General features: G+C 31.3%; 1 protein-coding gene across 2 annotated transcripts; it reads left to right on the top strand.

Moving 5' to 3' along the window:
* Positions 1-1,474: 1,474 nt before the first annotated feature.
* Positions 1,475-11,854, top strand: LOC118034627 (serine carboxypeptidase-like 51). 2 transcript variants are annotated; one of them, XM_035039967.2, is made up of 13 exons: positions 1,475-1,891; positions 1,984-2,078; positions 2,168-2,275; positions 2,355-2,601; positions 2,689-2,732; positions 2,844-2,911; positions 2,999-3,104; positions 3,194-3,405; positions 3,498-3,567; positions 4,103-4,153; positions 4,515-4,567; positions 4,724-4,859; positions 11,568-11,854. In XM_035039967.2, exons 1-13 carry the CDS (start codon positions 1,738-1,740, stop codon positions 11,694-11,696), a joined length of 1,473 nt encoding a protein of 490 aa, XP_034895858.1. In that variant the 5' UTR covers positions 1,475-1,737; the 3' UTR covers positions 11,697-11,854. The 2 variants fall into 2 exon arrangements, with proteins under 2 accessions (XP_034895858.1, XP_034895859.1); XM_035039968.2 differs by lacking the exon at positions 11,568-11,854 and adding an exon at positions 8,241-11,300.
* The last annotated feature ends 4,670 nt before the right edge of the window (positions 11,855-16,524 follow it).

Here is a 16,524-nt window from a genome sequence, read left to right as displayed (position 1 = left end):
ATCATAAGAGAATTATTTTATAAGAGTTGATGAATTCCAAGCCTAAGCAAGATAAAATTATCCAAAGCCCAGCGCACCATCCAAGGAAAGATCCGAACACAATTCAAGATATTTCTTTTTTCTCGGCTAGAAGTAGTACCAAATATATAATATCATATCAAAGACTGATGAAGTATAAAAGGCACCAATCCAAAGCCCATCCTTTCTTCTAAAAGTCCCTTTCCGCGCTTCACAGTTAAAAAAACAACTTCGCCGACACAATCTCTCCACGACACATCATTGATAGCCCATCCCATCTCCTAGAATATGATTTTTCGTATTATGACTTGTCTTTTTCTATTTATACATTCGAATCTGCTTTTTTATTCAAAACCCCCTTGAAATCTTCAGCACCACTCACGCAGGCTGCAATGTGAAAACATAATTTCCACATAACAATATTCGTTTTCATATAGAAGAAGGTAAAGACTTGAAGATCCACAATATCCACCTAATAAAGACTTGTAGATCCACAATATCCACCTAATAAAGACAAGGCTACCTCTTACTTGCAATGTGAAAACAAGGTGTCGTTTCTTTCCTTTTTTTGTAACCACAAAAGAATTAGTTTAGACCTGAATCGTTTCTATAGGTATGTTCTGAATCCTAAACAATGGGATGCACGGATGTGTATAAGGGTATCTCCAATGGAAAAGGCAGATGAAGAGCTAAAAATAAAAAAAAAAAACTAATTTTAGTTTTTTCCCCTTGATTTTGCAGCTCCACAGGAATAGTCAAGCGAATAGCCAAATTGGTTTTTCTGTTAAAGAAAAATCATTTCCATATATCTATTAATAGAGCCAAAAACATTAAAATAAATTATTTAAAAATTTCATATTTTATTTCCACAACTTTTCTCAAAGTTCTTCTCAAAAAATCCAAAAGTATTAATATTAAAGTACAAATTGGTTGTTAAAAATGGTTTTTTTTTCCATTGAAGTGCACATAAAAATAAAATCATATTTACACTATTTAAAAAGCTATATCAATAATTTAGCATTTTTAAATGATTTTTTCCATATTGGAGATGCTCTAAGCAAATCATGGAAAGTAACAATAAGAAGTTTAAGCAAGAAAAATGGACAGAGTTTAGCTCTATTTTTGCATGGAAAATTTTGATTATTTTAGAATGAAATCCGTATTTAAAGAATTAGATTCTTTTGACCCCATAAAATCAAATTACTTCTACGAATGTTAAATATCAGGAGAAAAAAGATACTCTGATTACTCGTAGAGAAGGAAAAAGAAACATACCGTGATTTTCTCAAAGAAAACGTAAATTCGCCTGGAGACATTGAGTAATTTGCTGGCATCTGATGTTGATATCTAAATTGATTTTTTTTAGCAAAAAATGAATGGTTTCTGAGCAAGCAAGAGAGAGGTTTTAGATGGTTTGAAAACCCGGTTCATCATGTTAATTTCCGCTTTGACAGCTATGTTTTGGCTACTGTAATGCACACTAGCTACTGTTTTACGCAACTTGCCTTTAAAGATGAAAAAGAGTCTCTTTCTGGATTCCTAATTTTTTGAACACCCTTTTATTTTGTCTTTAGAAGTTTCTGCTTTTTTGTTATTTCTATTACAGACAACAATTCTTTTGAATCGTATTATTTCCCCTGCATATCTTTATTCTCTTTTACTACATGATTCTGTTCAGTCCGTGAAGTCGGCATCTACTGGTCTGCTTGGGTTCTGGAAATGGGAAAGTTGTGTTTTTTTCTTCTGTCTGTTGTGTTCTTGGTTTCTTTGCTTAATGGAGAAACAGTCACTGCCGCTTCAAGAAAAAAGGTAGCCACTGGTGCAAGAACCCATGATGGATCAGAAGAATGGGGATATGTAGAAGTTAGACCAAGTAAGCAAACTGTTCCAGTTTTCATTCTTTATATAAATGTATGAATGCTATTGGTAATTGAAAATGTGCCCATCTTGGTTTGTGTTAAACAGGAGCACACATGTTTTGGTGGCTTTATAGGAGTCCTTACAGGGTTGAAGATTCATCCAAACCATGGCCAATCATTCTTTGGTTGCAGGGTGGACCTGTGAGTACCTAATTACTAATGTTTGGTATCATTTATTAAAGTGAAAAACCAATAGGTATAGTATACATCTGTTTGATTTGACAAAACAGGGAGGATCAGGTGTTGGGATCGGGAATTTTGAAGAAATTGGGCCGCTGGATACCTATCTGAAGCCCCGGAATTCGACATGGTTACAAGTGGCTGATCTGCTCTTTGTGGTAATTCTCATCCACTATATATATATATATATTCGGGATTTCTCTCCTATTTGACTTATTCTTTGAGGGGATTGTGCAGGATAATCCTGTTGGCACAGGATACAGTTTTGTGGAAGAGGGTGATGCAGACTTGTTTGTCAAAACTGATGACGAGGCAGCAAGTGATCTAACTACTCTGTTGGAGAAAGTATTTAACAGGAATGAGAGCCTTCAAAAGAGTCCCTTGTATATTGTAGCAGAGTCTTATGGAGGCAAATTTGCTGTCACTCTTGGTTTATCAGCTCTAAAAGCAATTGAAGCAGGAAAACTGAAGCTTATACTTGGAGGTAATCATTAATTTCTTGCCAGCCAATCAATCTTCTGTCAAAGAAACACGATCGAAACAAATTTACAAGCTATTTCTGCACACGCAGGAGTAGCGTTGGGTGACACTTGGATCTCACCAGAAGATTTTGTGGCAAGTTTATTAGTCTTGTTTGCGTATTTCATCTCTCGTGCTAATTAGAGAGAAAAGATTATTTCGCCTGCTGCATTTTTGGATTCTGATATTACAATTTGAAGTTTCCAGCTTTCATGGGGTCCTCTTCTGAAAGATTTATCGAGGCTCGACAACAACGGACTTCAGAAGGCAAACAGGTCCAAGCTATTGCCGTGTTCTTAATGAAAACAAATTAAACATTGACAAATTGTCTTACCATTAACATCTTCTATTTTACAATTCAGCCTGGCTGAGAAGATTAGGCAGCAAATCCGCGAAGGCCAGTATGCTGACGCAACAGATTCTTGGTCTGAGCTTGAGGAAGTGATTAGTGCTAACAGCAATTCTGTGGTATTCTTCGCTGTTCTCTTAATTTTCATTTCTTTTATGAGAATTCAACCAACAACTTGAACTATATATTTTTGTGGCAATACTGTCAGGATTTCTATAATTTTTTATTGGATTCGGGATCGGACCCAGTGTCTCTAACTACAGCTGCGGCTGAATTATCGCAAAAAAACGCAATGAAGAGCTACTCGAGATATATCAGCTCTCAGAGGTCATCACTTCCAGGAGATGGTGTCGGTGATCTTGATAGCATAATGAATGGGGTCATTAAAAGAAAGCTTAAGATAATCCCAGCTAATTTCTCGTATGTTTCCTTCTTGCTCAAGTAATTAATTATCATCCAAGAAGAAATTAATCAATCCATCACTGAACAAAGTTTTCGGTGTTTGATTACAGATGGGGAGAGCAGTCTTCTAACGTTTTCAACCAGCTGGCAGGCGATTTTATGAGACCGAGAATTAATGAGGTGATGTCCTAATCTTCTTTGTTCAATTACTAGGTCAAGCTGATTAGATCCCAGAATTTCATGGTTATGTTGATAACCGTTAAAAGTTCAAATAATATCATCAGAGAGTATATCCCCAGCTCATTAAAGAGCTTGGTTATCTGGGCCAATATTTTTATTAAAACCTTGCTGTTTATTCTTAAAAAAATAAAAATAAAAATTAAATTATTGTTAATGTAAATGGGTTTTTTAAAGTTAATATATATTTAATGGTTATAGTGTAAATTGTTCTAAATGTAAATCTATCTTTCGAGACTCTAACTACTGTAAGTTTATACTTGGTGAAGAATATTTTGTTTTCTTTCTAAGTAATGTTTTGCTTTTTTCCCCCATTTTAAATGCAACCGACGGAGGAGGAAATTGACAATTCAACTGAACTCATAACTCATGATGGGATCTAGCTATATGTATATACCCAATGGAATTATTATTTATTTATTATTATTATTATTATTATTAAAGTTATTTTATATATTCATCTCCTTGTCTTTTGTAGGTTGATGAACTCCTAGCTAAAGGAGTGAATGTGACTATATACAGTGGGCAAGTATGATTTCTCTCCATGAGCATAGACCTTGAGGAATGGTTTAGGGTCCCCATGGTCCACCCACGTGCATCATCCATATGTCTATAAATCATTAATGTGAATATTAAAATATCTTACGTCTATTATTTATTAAAAAGCAAACTAGATAAAATTATAATTTCGTCCATGTGCTCTTATGATTCTGTAAGTTACTCTTTATTTCTTTCAAAAGCATATAATAATGCCGGGAGGTGATATTAAAATAATCTTAAAAAAAAGGCTTAACTTTTGATTAACAAGTAATTAATTAAGCTAATCTGATGATTGTATAGATAATTTTCTCATCTTTAAAATAATAAATTTATTTCCTTGCTTGTTATAGCTTGATCTCATCTGTTCAACCAAGGGAACCGAAGCATGGGTTGACAAACTCAAGTAAGAGTGCCTTATTTTTCTTTTATTCGATATTATCATTACTACTTTCCTCTCTCTCTCTCTCTCTCTCTCTCTCTCTATATATTATATATATATATATATATATATATATATATATATATTGTGCAATCATCAGACTGATAATACATTTTTCAGGTGGGAAGGGCTCAATAGTTATCTGAGCATGAACAGAACTCCTCTGCTTTGCGGTGAAGAACGACAGCTCACAAAAGGATTTACCAAGTCGTACAAAAACCTCAACTTCTTCTGGATTCTTGGGGCAGGCCACTTTGTAAGTCAAAACTGTACCATCCCTCCATTATTAATATACTTGAATCAATTATTATCATGACTTTAGCGTCATCACAGAAGATAGTACAAGGGAGTGCCTCAAATATATTAAATAATTAAAGCATTATAGTTTCATGATTAACAAATGTAAAATTACTGAGTTGGAATTAAAAAAAAAAAATAGAAAAAAATCTTGTAAGTATTAACCTTCAAATCTTATAAGAATCATCAACCCCCCCCCTCCCAATAAACTCTTTTATTTATTTTAAGTTATTTTAGAAAATTAATGAATTTATTATTTCTCAATGAAAAATTAAAATTAAAAGTCATAAGCTCATAGAGTTTTTTCATAGAGCTTGGTTTTAGCCGTGAATTTAAGCTTATCTTAATAAAATAGATAAGAAAAAGAAGTTGAAGAATAAAAAGGTGTTTTAAAATTAATGGATTTAGTTTTTCTCGTTTCACAATCAGACTTTGTAATCATTACTATAAATTCTAGAATTTTTATTTTAAATATCTCTTTAATAAACAAAGTTAAGAAAAAAAAATTTCAAGAATCAAATAGATAAATGATTAGGGAAATGTATCGGTTTTTGGTGTAAGAATAACATTTAGAATTTGATTTGTTAACTGTAAGTCCTTAATTATTTAATTTAAAAAAATTAATACCTAAATCTATTTAAAAATAAGAAAAATTATATGATCATAAATGTGAAATATTGATAATAAGTTAACCTCAAAACATTTTAAAAGATTTTATTTTGTAGAAGGTAAAAATTATAAGAGATAATATAGAAAATTAAAAATATTCTTCATGTACTGATCATATTTTATTTTCATTAGCGAAAAAATGTGTATAGTTAATTTACTATAATTAAGAAAATAAAACACTCAATTAGACGCAAATACCAAAATAATAATAATAATAATAATAAAATGTGCCAAAAGGTTGAAGGTTAATGATGATGTTTTATTGGCACCACATTGAAAGCACTAAGAGGCTGCTATGACTTTTAAACTTAGGCCACCCCACTTGCTGAAAAGTCACGTGTGACTCAATTATCTGTCATTTCACTTTCATGCACACCACATACTAATTATGGAGTGAGTTAGTATATTCATGTTGCTTGAAAAGTCATGCTAACCCACCATGGTGGGTGTAGGTGTCCATTGGTTTGAGTTAAAAAAATCTTGTACACCAATTTCTAGCCATATGTTCAAAGCATGGTTTTAAAATTTTACAAAATCATTGTTGTTTTTTATTTTGATTATCTTAAAAAATAAAAATCCTTGAAACAATATGGTTTAAAAAGAATATAATTTGAGTTAATATATTGATCTACAAGTTAACCCATAACTCAAGTCCCGAGTTGGGTCAATCTTGGGTTAGGTCTTATAAATATTATTCTAAGTTTATTTTTTCACATGCATTTAAGAAACTGGGGTTTCAATCTTTTACTTCCTAGATTTCTAGTCATTACTTTGGTTAAATTTAATTCATTGTTTTTACTGAATTATATGAACGGAAGTAACTGAAGTCATTCTAGTAATCTATAATAAATAAAAGTTATGATTTGTAATGATAGTATTTCAGGGAGTGTTTCGGTAAGTTATCATATTTAAAAAAATATATAAAATAACACATGAGGAAAAATAATTAGAAATCTAACACAATTGAGAGAGTCACATGTGACATTGCGACATGCAAGTTGCAAATGTCATATGCGACTCATATTTCGTAGATGGTATATACGACTCCTTTAACAGATGCATCCAAGAGCAGTCTACTCTACCATCAACTCCTTACCAAAAAAATAGCAATTTGCACAATCACAAATAATAAGTTCTTCATCATTAAAATACAATTCACGTAAGCAGCACATAATATATTAAATTGTAAATAAAAAATGTACACTAACAATTAAGAAAATATAATATTTTAATAAAAATTAAACTAACCATACATTTATTCACAATTATCTTAACATGTAATTATATCTAATAATCTCCTCAACTCATAAAACTCGAGTTTGGGTATGTAACATCCATGTAGATTTGAGGAGGATCAATATCATCCCAACTCATGGACATTCCTAGGCATAGTTTTTAAACCCGACCTGATGGTCGACCCAATATAATAATTGGATCATGGGTCAAATGGATTGACTCGGGTCAATAAAAAAAAAACATTTATCTCAAAACATAAATTGAACTAAATAATTAACTTTAAAATAGCAAAAAAAATTAATTACTTTTGTAATATATACCTGATGTGATTGTTGTGTCCAACTTATCTTGATAAAACTCGTGGACATGATTGAGATTTACTGTAAAATATCTAGCCACACACCATTTAACAAGATAACCCACAAAGTTAGTATATTTCTTTACATTCAATTTATATAAATAACATGTTAACTATAATCAATTACATTTTATTATTACCTGAAACCAATTGAGAGTGGCCTCTAAGTGATAGTCAATCATGTTAATACCCTAGCTCTTTAAACGCCTGATATGAATATGCTCTCATGGCTACAATTATATTCATGAACATTGAAAATTACAAGTTAGTATTTAAAATTTCATTAATTCTAGCAATCAAATAATTTAAAATACATATACCTGAAGAAATATAAGACACCAGGCAATTTGTCTTCTTATTTTTAAACATGTTTTGCTTAGTTGTTAATATAAATATGCAAGAATGGCTCCCCCAAACTATAATTTGAAATGGCACAAAAAACATCAAGAATCATCAGAATGTACAATGAAACTGCATTTTCGATAGTATTAATGAAAAAAGTCCTCTAAACATGTGTAATATGCATGCCCAAGCATACATAATTAGCTGGTTTGTTGTCACGTCTAATAAGGGTATTAAAATTAGCGCCCAACCATGTCAACCTGATGCAGTCGCCCCTATAAGTATTGGTTGGAGGCACTTGTCCTAATAGACGATCACATAACAAATCTATATCAATCAAACCTTTATTGTTGGTCATAAATGTCTTATCTATTAGAAGACCGATCATTATCACCACATCCTGGAGTGTTGGTGTCATCTCACCAACACGTAGATGGAAGGTGTGCATCTCGCGCCTTCATCGCTCCATCAATATTACAATCAATGCATGGTCAAAATTTACATGCCGCAACTGAATGATCTCATAAAAACCGACGTTAATAACATCTGGACGCACATGTTCATGCAACTCCATCAAGTATTTGTTGTCTAGGTGTCATTGAATCACCGCTCTAAATATCAAACAACTTAGTTAAATCATCAATATAAATCTTTAAAATATTTATCTGACCTTCTCACTCCATATATCATTGGAACGATGTTGATCCTACATAAATAACATCGATCTATCATCAGGACCTTCATTAGTAACAAAGGTGGCCCTGCCTGTCGAGACTCCTAAAAGAGGTTGAACCTCATTTAGTCCAAACCATATCTATCTCGAGGTCTTGTATAAAATTTTTTTTTAGCATTTGCAATTAAATTAAAATTGACATAATTTTAAAAAAATAACATATGTTATCTAGTTTCATAAGTTTTTTTATTATTACTCATTTGACTGCATATGCCATATCTATTCAATAAGTGTCCCTCTTTAGCATCCATCACATTATGTAAAAGAGTGGATTTCCTTTGACCCTTATATGTTCACCATATAACTGGACATCCATATACATCTGGACCAGTATATGCAAGCCATAATGACGTATCATGCAAAAGTTAAAAATATAGACTATATGCATTTTTATATGACTTGTTGGAATAGAATTCATCTACAAATTATACATAGTCCATATTTCATAAAGTGCAACATAAAATTATATGTGAGCATGGTTGATGATACAATTATCATTTACCATAAGAACAAGTTGTTTGATTGATGTTAATATGAGCATGGTCTCGCACTTCTCTTGTAACACTAGCTATTAGAGGTGTCTCAGATTGAAATATATCACCTTTAAGATAAAAAGAAAAGAGATATCATGTGTGATATTGAAGTTGTCGCATCAACAAGTATCTTAACTAGGACCTTTGAAGACCACAACACATCAAGACTTAAAAAGTCTTTATTTTTTTCTCTACGCTCCACAAAATATTTATTACATCTAAAAAAAAATATGTTATAGCTAAAACAAGCAAGCCATAAATAGTTTTTAAAACATTATTAAAAACCTCCTATAAGTTTGTCGTCTTGTCATAACGACGACCACCATAATCATAAAATATTTGCCCTCTTTTCTTTAGGTTCGACATCTAGTCATACTCTGATTGCATCATTTGTCTTTACCAACTTCTCATATAAAATGTCAAACTCCTGTTTAGAAGGGCGTACACACTTCTTATGTAACATATTTTTCAAGGAAATATTTTTTAACTTTGTGTTGAAATTACTCACAAAGTGTCATAAAAAATATTGATGATATCAAATAGGTTTGGGAAAAATATGTTCCATGGAAATCTTTATCGTCAAATGTCTATCTGGTATAATACAGAACCTAGTTTGTCCCTCAATCACATATTGATGGAGCAAATCCAAAAACCAACTCCAATTATTGTTCGTCTCTTCTCCCATAATAGCAAAACACAATAAATAAACTTTATTTTTCACATCATAAGCAATTGCAACCAATAATTTAGCTTTGTACTTACTATAAAGGTGAGTGTCGTCAATACTAATTAGAAGATAACAGTATTAAAACACATTAATTGAAGCACAAAACTCCCAAAACACTCTTGCAAAAAAAAATTTATTCTCATCAACCATTTTATAATCTCAGGTGATAATTGTTCCTAGATTTGAATCTCTGATGGCTAGTAGAATTCTAGGTAGGTTTTGAAATCACTCTTCGTGTATACCAAATAACCTTTTCAATATTTTTTATTTGGTCATTCACGCCTTTCAATAAAAGACTTTATGCCCCACGCCTTCCAATAAAAGACTTTATGCCCCTCTCCATAGTACTCTGTATATTGTAATGCTTATACTTAACTCTCTTTTAACAATTGTAAAAAAAAATCTTTATATGTTATCGTTTAATTGCATTAGCACTTTCAGACTTGTCTTTGAATCTTTTCCCAACCTCTAATTCATCAACTAATAAGCTTGAATGCCTATAATTATCAGCCCAATCATTGCATCCATATCGATGATCCACACTAACAACCTCAAATTCAGGAGCAAGAGATGTCATGTATTGATTAACAGGCTTAATTACCTCAGCATCCCCATCATCCTCATCAACCACAACTCTATCAATGTGACACTCATCTTCATCATCACTTGATTCTGATTCTCCATAGTAATATAGAACAGATGTCATACCCAACTGAGGTTTCATATTAATAATTTTCAATACTAACACTTGTCTATTATCATTACCACCTAACCTAGATGGACTATCTGCTCATGATGCCTATGTAGTTTTTTTAGAGTTACTTAGAAATTGAGCCAACTCCATACTAGAAGAGTTTCCTCGTCTAGGTATGTTATTTAAGTAAAGTTCCAGCATACTAATCCCATTAATCCTAGCAAACCTAAACATTGAATTCACACTCTTATCACTACAGATTGGTACACAAATATAACGAGCTTAACTAACCATTGTTTGCAACATCCTCCAAGTAATTTCAACTTCTATTCCAAACATATTCTAGCCACATCGATCACATAACATTCTTGATAATTCGTTAAGAGACATGTCTGATATTAAACATAACTAACATTTCAAACAAATAATTTTGTTAATTCACAATCAATAACAACCTAAAATAATTAAAAATTAAACAAAATAACATAATAATCAACACTAACATTTCAAACAAATAATTTTGTTAATTCACAATCAACAACAACCTAAAACAATTAATAATTAAACAAAATAACATAATTATATCTAATTAACAATTTCAATTACATCTAATTAACCTAATTCATAATTCAAAACCTAACATTCAATAAAATCAAATTAACATTAATTAAATATAAATTACATCAATTAATTGATGGGAATGTTTAATATACCTCTAGGAGTGAAATGTGGGTGGTGATGGTGACCGGTGATTGCTGGTTTGGCCAGAAAATGTAATACAAGTTGTTGCTTGTAGATAAAGAAAGCTTGGATGCCACAAGTTTTACTAGAGAGAGAACAATGAGTGTTTTAGAGGGAGAGGAGTGTTTAAAGATGCTACGGGGTGTTTTTTTTATGGTGGAGAAAGATCTCGACCGATGGTGAGAGAGAAAGAGTGGGGGAGAGAGAAAAAAGAGAGAGAAAAAAAAAGAATGTTGGGTTTTAATTCGAATCAAGTCGTAAATATATTATTTACGACTTGCGTATCACAAATAGTATCCACGACTCATTTAAGTTTGTTCATTTTCTAATTATTTTTTTAGATGTCTTTATTTTTCCTATTTTAAAATACAAAAAAATAAAATTGTATCCTAGGTATGCATTAATGGTGAAAGTACTAATCATGATGTCAGCAGCATTAAATAGATACATGGTAACCATTGTATGCAAAAAAATGAAAAGAAAAATAGTACACTAACAAACCTTGAGAGGAATAGTACAGACATGGATAATCTTACTTTATCTTAAAAAGGTGATTCATATTTCCAATTCAAAGTTCAAAGTGTATGCATAGTTGTTGTTTTTTTTCATCTTCTTTATAATGGCGAGGCTACAGGTACCAGTAGACCAACCTTGCATTGCATTAAAAATGGTGAGGCAAATCACACAGTCACCAGCAGCAGAGGCTGCTGCTTCTACAAAGAAAGACCAGAAAAGCAAGCATGAAATGAGAAAAGTTTGGTGAGAGGTCGTACACAGTTTGAAGCAATTACAAGCATAAACTAGTATGCATGGAGAACTACAAAAACAAAGATATTTATATAGATAAAATGGTTGTTGTTGTAGAGCTTGCATCTGATTGCTTCTTTCATGGGAAATAATTTAATTTTCTGGTTTCAATTATTTTTCCACTGTTGTTAAATTTTCAGTTAATTTGAATGTCCATTAGTGGTGTTTCAAAAGAAAGAAAAAACTATTGCTCCTAGAAAAAAGAAATTGAAGTGTAGATCTAAATAAAAAATAATTACAAAAAGAGGATTCTATGCCTAACCGTCCATATGTTTTTACTAAAAGGACAATGGAAAAATTGAATTTTATATAAAAAAGTTATACATTGATCACATTGTCGATGACATGCTACTTAATTTTTAAATATAAAGTGCAAAGTTCTTCAAAAAAAAAAAAAAAGGAGACCTTCTCTTGTTCTATGTTTTCCACGTTATATTTTGATTGAAAAGCTTTTTTACTTGGATGGATTGATTTTTATAAAAAATTGGAATTGTCTGATATTTTTATTATAAAAAGTAAATAAAAAACTACTTGAGTCAATTTGAAATAATTCGCGATTAAACCTGTGATCAGAGTCATGAAATGAGAATAACCTCATAAAAATAAATTAAAACAAATAAACAAAATATAATTATCAATCAATTTAATGCAAAATGATGAAATTTAAAAACAAAGTCAATAAAAAATGAAATTTTTTTTTTGAATCAACTGAATTAACTCATCAAGCTCGTGGTCCAAGTCATAACACTGAAATAACATTATAAGAAGTAAATTGTAAAAAATTATGAAGTTCAACCCCCCTAATTTAAATTATAAAACTCGTGACCTGATTCATGAGACGGGAATACCCTTATATAAAAAAAATTAAAATAAATCATGAAAGTTTAATTCTCAATCAACTCAATATTGAAGGTTGAATCTAAGAAAATAATAAAGAAAAAAAAAACTTGAGTCAACTCATGAAACATATGATCCAAGTTATGAGAATAGAATAACCTTATATAACAAAAATTGAGAGAAAAAAATTCAAATCCGTAATAAACATAATATTAAATAATGTAATTGATATTTTTTAAAAAAAATATTATTCTAATGAATAATATACTATGAGAAGGGATAAGCAAAATCCACTCCTCCTTTGATTTTTTTATTAAAATTTATATTAAAAAAAAAAACAATTAAACCAATTGTTACGTATTGCCTTTTGGCCTTAAAATTGGGCGTAGTGATCATAATCTATACCATAAACGAAAAGGTGAAAGGAGAGGAGAGCAGGATTTCCACCTTTGATTTTTTAAAGGATAAGCATAATCCCTTCTCATTTATTGTATACTATGAGAACGGATAAGCAAAATCCACTCCTCCTTTGATTTTTTATTAAAATTTATATTAAAAAAAAACAATTAAACCAATTGTTATGTATTGCCTTTTGGCCTTGAAATTGAGCGTAGTGATCATAATCTATACCATAAACGAAAAGGTGAAAGGAGAGGAGAGCAAGATTTCCACCTTCATGCATAGACTTGTTTTTTTACGTGAAATTATGATAATAAAAGAAATACAATAAATGATAGCACTTATATATTGCTATAAGCCAAGGATTGATGGAATCATTTGATCATTATGTAGAAAGAAGGAAGCAATAAAAGAAAGGTTTAGGCAATACCAAAAGCAACAATTATGCACGTGAAGGGGAATTAGTTGATTGTTACTAATTAGTTGAGAAACTAGCTGTTAGTTATAGCTAGTTAATAAGCGATATTGATGTATAAAACAAGCATTGTACAGAATGTTGGTCATTCAAGAAATAATATAAGAACAATTGTAGAAATTTCATAACTCTCTTCTCTCTAATTTCCTCTTTTCTCCCTCAAATTTCTTTCTAAACAACTATTTGTTAAGACAAGTCCTTAACAATTGGTATTAGAGCAACTTTTCAAGGCCAAACAGAGCTTGTTACTACACAAAACAATTAACAACGGTGGAAAACAAAGACTTTACTTGCAAATGGAACCCATGTTAGCAACCCTCTAATCCTCAAAACCAACCAAGAAGCAAAAAGGCAATGAGGTTCAAAAGAATCATCTTTGGTGATTCTTTCACCAGCCAAATCAATCCAAGCTGAAACCAGTTATCAGGATGATTCAAGTCCAACTTCTTTCAAGCATGGTTGCTCTAAAATTATTGAACCTTGCAAAGTTAAATATGTTTGCAACTTGGTGCATAAGATTTATAAATATGATTTATTTTAGATGTTCCTCTTATTCAGAATTATAACAAAACTTATTATGCTTCATAATAAAAATCAAGTTTTCCTCTAAAAGCAAGATGTTATTTCAGCTATCAATACTATATATATGTTTAACCACCTATAAGGAGAATAAATGTTTATATTTAATTTTCATCACATCAAGAAATTACTATAATGGATCAAAATACTTTCAAGAAGGTAAATTGCTTTTATTTAACTATATATTTTTGGAGAGAAAACAAGTAGTAGGTTTTAAAGAAAATGAATTGAAATTTGATTCTTTGGATAAAAAAGGATTTTGTTTATTGTGAATTATTGTCTAGACCTTATGAAAGTGGAGAGTTTGATGGAATGATGGAGAGTATTTTGGTGTGAAGATGCAAGAAGCTAAGAATTATGTGGATGATGGATAAAAAAGAAAGAGGGAGGTGATGTTGAAGAAGTTGATGAGGAAAAGAAGACTAAGTCCAATAAGAAGAAGATTAAAAAGGATTCTTATGGGTGGTAGTTCCTTAATAAGCAGGAGATCACCAAGGAGGAGCATGCTTCTTCCTGCGAGAGCTTGAATAATATTTGGAAGGATTATTTGATTGTTAAGCTTTTCTCTGTAGAGGGTTAATTGTAGTTCAAGATTATTATTTTTTTGTGCCAACGAAAGATCAATTTAATTTGTTTGACACCCGCAAGGAGATGAACAACATCAAGATTTATAACAAAGGGTCTTTATTATGGACGACTCATAATAAGATTTTCAAGATTATCAGGAAAAACTCAATGAACAATTTCTAGATTTTTACATATATTCTAGAGGACAAGAGTCTCTTGAACAGGAGAGTATAGTTACAAGCCGAGGATTGATGGGGGTATCATTTGATCATTGTGCAGAGAAAAAATAAAAAGGAAGCACCAACATAAGGTTTAGGCACTACTAGAAGCAACAATTGTACTCGTAGAAGGATAATTAATGCACGAAAACAATTAGTTGATTGTTAGTAGTTCGTTTAAAAGCTAGTTAGGAAGTTAGTTGTCAGAGGTAGTTAATCAGGCTGTATTGATGTATAAAATGATGAGCATTGTACCAGGAAGCTGATCATTCGAGAAGAACAATTGCTGAAATTGCATAACCCTCTTCTCCCTCAAATTGTCAAGGCAAGTCCTTAACATCCATCTACTGTGGTAGATATCTAATTGGTCGACCGAATCTGAGATGCTGAACACTGCCGTGGAAAATCAAATCGAAGCCTTGCGGCTGCCAGAGATCACAACATTTTTTTGTGACTGCCCTCTCCTCCCTTGTTGCACGGGCTGATCTTGTTCTTCGGTCACATGCGCATAGGAAAACAATTAACGTTTTCTTTTTGTACTTTAAAACTGAACACCGCTAGAATCCAGAGGACCAGAGAAATGGAGCAATCAAACATTGTGGCTGCAAAGTTGACATGCCATTCCTCATGAGTTCTTTCTTCATTTACCTCTGTTCTACAGTAGAAAACAAAGCAAAGAAAGGGAAGAAAAGACAACTATTGCACAGCATAATAATGCAGCAGTTCAGAGGGCAAAGAATGGGAAGAAAAGATTTGCTTTGCATGACAAAGCAAGGATCCATTTAGAAGAGTGGTAAGATGTAGTTGCAACTAAATTTTACCACAAGAACAATTTTAAAAGTGTTTGATTAATTAACATAGTTTTACAAGATCTATTGTTAAGTAATATTATGAAAGGTGTAGAGAAAATATTGTAGCTTTTCCCACACCTTTTATATATCAGTATTGTTTCAACTGTTTTGATTTTTTTTTTTTTTTGCCTTTTTCTTTGTGTTTTTTTTTTAATGAATTTTTTTTTTGTTTAATTTAGCTTGTTAATGTGGAAAAAAAAATTATTTAGTTATCAGACTTTCATAACACGACTCTCGAGTTTGAGGGGTTAACCTAGTCTGACGAGTTAACCCAAATTTTTTTTTGCTTTTTTTCTTTTTAATCAATTTTTTTGTTTAGTTTAGTTTGTTAATTGTTTTTCATTTAACCCGTTGATTTTTTTTCTATTTAGTTATCAAACTTTCATAACGTGAATTCCAGGTTTGACAGGCTAACCTGATTAGACGGATTAACTCAGTTGATTTAGATTTTTTCTTTTTTTTTTTCCTCATTAGTAACAATCATGTCTTTTGTTTGTTTTTGTTTATTTTATCTTTTTAATTAATTTTTTTCGTTTAATTTAGATTGTTATTGTTTAATTTTTTTTATTTAGTTATCAAATTTTTATAACACGAATCTCAGGTTTGACAAATAACCTGGTTTGACAGGTTAGCCCAGTTAATTCTGGATCAACCCGTTAATTTTTTTTCTATTAAGTTATCAAACTTTCACAACACGAATCCAAAGTTTGACGGGTTAACCTGGTTTAAAGGGTTAATCCAGTTAATTCTCAGGTTTGACAAATAACCTGGTTTGACAGGTTAGCCCAGTTAATTCTGGATCAACCCGTTAATTTTTTTTCTATTAAGTTATCAAACTTTCACAACACGAATCCAAAG

Source organism: Populus alba, chromosome 9, assembly GCF_005239225.2.
Source record: "Populus alba chromosome 9, ASM523922v2, whole genome shotgun sequence".
Lineage (NCBI taxonomy): Eukaryota > Viridiplantae > Streptophyta > Magnoliopsida > Malpighiales > Salicaceae > Populus > Populus alba.
The sequence above is the reverse complement of the archived record's forward strand: the minus strand, read 5'-3'. Positions and strand labels throughout refer to the sequence as shown.

What these genes read in the sequence shown, in the direction of transcription:
- LOC118034627 (XM_035039967.2), top strand. Translation starts at nt 1,738, where the DNA reads ATGGGAAAGTTGTGTTTTTTTCTTCTGTCTGTTGTGTTCTTGGTTTCT. An exon ending in TCTCACCAGAAGATTTTGTG is followed by an intron (nt 2,733 to 2,843) that starts GCAAGTTTATTA and finishes TGAAGTTTCCAG; the next exon opens with CTTTCATGGGGTCCTCTTCT. An exon ending in TGAGACCGAGAATTAATGAG is followed by an intron (nt 3,568 to 4,102) that starts GTGATGTCCTAA and finishes TGTCTTTTGTAG; the next exon opens with GTTGATGAACTCCTAGCTAA.